At 44.9% G+C, this 5,040-nt stretch overlaps 2 protein-coding genes across 2 annotated transcripts; both read right to left on the bottom strand.

Moving 5' to 3' along the window:
* Positions 1 to 992: 992 nt before the first annotated feature.
* On the bottom strand, positions 993 to 2,357 carry LOC109740753 (uncharacterized). The gene has a single exon (XM_020299804.3). The coding sequence runs from the start codon at positions 2,312 to 2,314 to the stop codon at positions 1,613 to 1,615; it is 702 nt and encodes a 233-aa protein (XP_020155393.1). The 5' UTR covers positions 2,315 to 2,357; the 3' UTR covers positions 993 to 1,612.
* A 1,166-nt stretch (positions 2,358 to 3,523) lies between these two features.
* Positions 3,524 to 4,392, bottom strand: LOC109740751 (uncharacterized). The gene has a single exon (XM_020299802.4). The coding sequence runs from the start codon at positions 4,348 to 4,350 to the stop codon at positions 3,646 to 3,648; it is 705 nt and encodes a 234-aa protein (XP_020155391.1). The 5' UTR covers positions 4,351 to 4,392; the 3' UTR covers positions 3,524 to 3,645.
* Between the last annotated feature and the right edge of the window lie 648 nt (positions 4,393 to 5,040).

Below are 5,040 nucleotides of genomic sequence, written 5' to 3' on the forward strand. Positions count from 1 at the left end.
CCGGATCTCGTGCCGGTGATCTTGTCTCACCGGCCTGATGGTGGCTGGGCACTGTGGTGTGAGTTGGGTTCGGGAGAAATCCTTTGGTGGCTTGGCCATCCATGTCGGTGACACCGCCTACGGGCTCTGCTCCCCTCCTTGGAGGCACCGACGAGATCCCTTGTCCCCACCCCCTCTTCTCCGACCCAAGGTTAATTCCTGTTATCCCTTGCAGATGCGGCGGCGGCAGCGCTCGGTGTCGTTACCTCCATTGAGGCGCCATTTGGCTAGGAGAGGATGCCCCCCCCCCCACCCGGATGAAAGTCCAAAATCCGCGTGCTTGGGCGGCGGCGATGCCTTGCTCGTCGTACCCTTCATGAAGGAGTCGTCTGGGGAGGCTTGGGTGTTCGGGAGAAGGTTGTTCTCTGGCGATCGGATCTGGGTGGCAAGGGCCGGTGGCGGTGGTGCGGAGGTTCGCAGGTGGAGCGACATGTCATCTACAACATGAAGACGACGAGTACTGGCAGCATGAGGCAGCTGGATCTCGACGACAGAAGTGTCTGGATGGACAAGCGCAGGGTGGTGGCGTTGTTTGGCGCCGTGGTGGCAGGACTGGCAAGGACGACGCGTCAGTACCATGAGAGTGCGTCAGACCGGTTTGTACCCCACACCTAGTATGTGGCTTCGTTCAGGCCTTCGGTTTTAGATGTTAGGCTTTGCTGAGAGGTCTGGGTATTCGGCTCAGGCTTACTGCATCCCTTCATCAATTGAATAGGAGTTGCGACAAATGTCGCCAGGATGGCGAGTTCAGACATCCCAGATGCAGAGGCCGGGGGTCATCCTCCTTTTCAAAAAAATGTATTAACATTAGGATATGGTATCTCATAAATCCATGGTGCTCAATCCAATAATCATCTCCCATGAAATAGCAAATATTATCATCCAGAAGAAACCAGCATACCATTGTTTTCATATGTGAATATGGATTATTTTATTATTAAGAACATTTTTTATTTCATTTTTTCAGTTAATCTATCCATCATAATTAGCTATATGATTTTATCAGCAATGCAAACTTATCATATGAATAAGAATAACAAGGTAGTACATACCAAAATAATAACTGAGCTTATGATGGACAACATTTGCAACTATGAAGGGAATCTGGCTAGGTGTGACGCAACCATCAACCATGTGGCTTCGACCTGGCGTGTCCTATGCATGATTAGTGAGATCTACAAAATAAAGATTGTGTGCTAATCAAGAATCTTGTGCAGCTCAAAAAAAATTGAATCTTAAGGTAATGTTAATTTGTAAAAAAAACTTGCATGTGGGTCTAAAATCATCTTGCTGTTATCATTTACCACAAAAATCAAACCAGTAACACAAACCTAGCATACATGATGAATTCACATCATACACATTTTCTCTTGTCATGCATATATTCATCAAAAAGCCCCAAGAGATTTTATCAATATCGCAAAATCTGAGATGGATCAAAACTTTGGTCTTTGTTTCTATAATTTCTGTACATTAATTTGTACTCTATATACATATGGCAAAACTGTATCAAGATCGGCTCATCCTCAAAAAGGCGGATGCCAATCACAGGGAGTAGAGCGATGTGGAGTATCTATGAGCTAAGAATGTTTAAAAGAGAAACTCTGTTCTGGACTAATTTCCTGAACAGATCTCCTGCTCCATTCTGAAGATCTTCGATACTGCACTCTAACTCCTGCAATTGCTCCTCCTTGCAGACAATTGCCTTCTTCTTGTAAAATGCCTTGCAGACAAGAGACTGCTTTGGCATTTCAATTTGCTTCAACAAGAGATGGAGTGTGGACTCCAACAGAGAGATGCAGATCTCTCTTGCCTTGGTCAAGAGCATGACCATCTTGTCAAATGCAGGCTTCGTGGCAGACTTCTTGAAATATTTCCTGGCCTTTTTCCCCAAGCGAATAAAAGACTGGATCTTGGCTTGAGCAGCTGCATCATCTCCTTTTCTTAGAGCCTGTTGGAGCTCTTGGATGATGACCATCATCTCGGCGAAGGTCTCTTGCATGGTGCTACAGAGATCTAACAGCTCAATGGAGCATTCCATCTCTCCATCCAACATGTTCCTCTGCTGGGAGGAGCAAGCTTGGTTCCTTGGTAGGCAAATAATCTCTTCAAGGCCATCGTAGATGCTTGCAAGACTCCTGAGACCATGGCACATCGTGCTGATGGAATTGGAGGAAGAGATGCTTGCTGCTAGGCAGTGGAGCTCTTGCTCGACTTCGGTCTCACTGACGTGAGGCCTAGAAGGCAAACTTATCGATCTTTGGTGGAAAGCCATATCTGAGCTTGAAGCTTATCCCTGTCTTGTGGTGGATGAGAGGAGGAGAAGCAGAAAATAAGAGCTTCTTGTTTGATGTATCTACCGTTGCGCTGCCGCCTATTTATACAGAAGATGTGTACAGATGTGTCGTAGCATCTAATTGGTAGACATGAAGAATCATGCCATTGCATCTCCCACATGCTGTCTGCTATGCCTTGAGATTGCAACACTAAAGTCTTCTCATGTTTAGTACATTGTTTTCTGTGCCTAATGTCCATGAGATGAGTCACCACATTATCATGTTCCAGCCATTGGCAGCAAGAACCAATGAAAAAAGATGCGGTTTAGTCTGGCGGTGGGTCTTCGCATAATTGCACGCCCATGCAATTATTTAATGGATCGCTAACCTAGCATTTAGCTGTAACATGCCTTTTAATAAGGTATTGTCCTTGGTGGGCACTGCTGGGTATCACAAGTTAGAGCCTCGACGGTCGGTGCTGGCATCTTTAGGCCACGGAAACAAGATCCACTGCACAAGATTCATGTTAGTGGTTCAGCGTGTTATCCCCATTTTTTAGCTTGAGGCTTTCAGCCACCCACCGTGTGAGTAGCATGACCATTTGATATCTAACCACTACACAGACAAGCTTTAATTTGATGTATGTCTCTAGTTTTTTCAATGTTTGTGTACAATCTTGTTATCTTTTAGTCGTACTAACTGATTCTCGGGCATCGTCATCTTTACTTAGGTGAAGTTTGAAATAACAAATAAGCATATAAAGAATCAGTTGTTCTTTGTGTATTTTTTTCTCGAAAAGGGTTATCTGTGTGTTGAGAATCATTATATGGAAAGGAAAAAAACTTTGCGCACTAGCAAGTTTGGATTACGTCTTGCTCAGATTATTGTTGATCCGGTAGAACATGCAAAAAGCTTGGTTCTAGGGTAATTTTCATTTTGTTCAATGCTTAAATGATAAAGATGTCAATGATGTTTAGAATTTGAGCGCACTAATTATGCCAGACTGCACAGCCATGTGGTGGTGGTGGACAATAAAATTGATTGATTCTGCCAAGTACAAGTTGAGGCCATTTGACTTTGAGCTGGCATGTTTCATGCATAAGGAACAAAGATTCACTAACCATGGGCTTCAAAATAGACTATACTGGGATCACAAACACGTCTTCAAGGAAGAAATGGTAAAATGGATCAAAACTTTTCTTTCTCTTTCTTTAGTATCATGTACATTTGTACAGTATAGTGTATACATATGGCAAAATTGTATGAAGATCAGCTATTCCTTAAAAAGGCGGATGCCAATCGGAGGGCGCCAAGAGTGACTTGGGAGTATCTATGAGCTAAGGATGTTGAGTAGGGAAACTCTGCTCTGGACTAATTTTCTGAACAGATGTGCTGCCCCACTCTCGAGATCTCCGATACTGCACTCTAGCCCCAACAATTGCTCCTCCTTGCAAACAGCTGCCTTCTTCTTATGAAATGCCTTGGAAACAAGAGACTGTTTAGGCATTTCGATTTGCTTCGACAAGAGATGGAGTGTGGACTCCAGCAGAGACACAAAGATCTCTCTAGCCTTGGCCAACAGCATGACCATGCTACAATCTGCAGGAGCCTTCTTCGCGGTCTTCTTGAAAAGATTCTTCGACTTCTTCACCAAGCGGGTGTAGGATTGGAGCTTGGCCTCAGTAGCTGCGTCATCACCTTTCCTTAGAGCCACTTGAAGCTCTTGGATGATGGCCTTCATCTCGACGAAGATCTCTTGCATGGCGCTGCAGAGATCTAGCAGCTCAAGAGAACCGTCCATTTCTCCATCCAAAATGCTCCTCTGCAAGGAGGAGCAAACTTGGTTCCTTGTTAGGCAGATGATTTCTTCAAGACCATCGTAGATGTTTGCAAGAGTCCTGAGACCATCGCACATCGTGCTGATGGAATTAGAGGAAGAGATGCTTGCTTCTAGGCTCTGAAGCTCTAGCTCGACTTCGGTCTCACTGACGTGAGGCCTAGAAGGCAAACTTGTCGATCTTTGGTGGAAAGCCATGTCTGAGCTTGAAGATTTGCTCTGTATTGTGGTCAAAGAGAGGAGGAAGAAAGAAGAGCTTCTAGTTTGATGCATCTACCATTCTGCTGGCGCCTATTTATACAGAAGATGTATGTACAGCTGTGCTGCAGCATCTGATTAGTAGACATGAAGAATCGTGCCATTACATCAGCCTAGAGATCTGGCAGAAGCATAGACATCCCAACACAAAAGTCGTCTCATGCTCACTCTGTCATGTTCCACTAATTGGAAGCAAGGACTAATTAACAATGGTATAGTTTGATAAGTGATCTTCACATAGTTGCATGCTCAAGCTATCATTTAGTGGAACCTTGTCAGTTCAAGCCCCGAGAGTTTGTCCCCCATCTTCAAGGCAAGTTCATGCCGCTCTGCTGTCTTCTTATCGTTTCATACATATATGAACGAGTATATGGTCCTGTCGAAAGTGAACACACGAGGACTGGTTTTTTTGTGCTGGATGATCTAGACAGCTTGATCATGTGTGTGATGACTAGCCCTCTTCATGCTTCACTAGTAGAATAAGGGCCTATTGTCCCGGTTGGTAAGGGCCTTTTGTCCCGGTTTTTGAACCGGGACTAAAGGGTCGTTACTAATGCCCTAACCCTTTAGTCCCGGTTCTTACACGAACCGGGACAGATGGGTCTCCACATGGCCGGTGCGGCGAGCCCA

This window comes from Aegilops tauschii, chromosome 3 (assembly GCF_002575655.3).
Source record: "Aegilops tauschii subsp. strangulata cultivar AL8/78 chromosome 3, Aet v6.0, whole genome shotgun sequence".
Lineage (NCBI taxonomy): Eukaryota > Viridiplantae > Streptophyta > Magnoliopsida > Poales > Poaceae > Aegilops > Aegilops tauschii.

Excerpts from the sequence above, each read along its gene's own strand:
- LOC109740753 (XM_020299804.3), bottom strand. The coding sequence starts at position 2,314 with ATGGCTTTCCACCAAAGATCGATAAGTTTGCCTTCTAGGCCTCACGTC.
- LOC109740751 (XM_020299802.4), bottom strand. The coding sequence starts at position 4,350 with ATGGCTTTCCACCAAAGATCGACAAGTTTGCCTTCTAGGCCTCACGTC.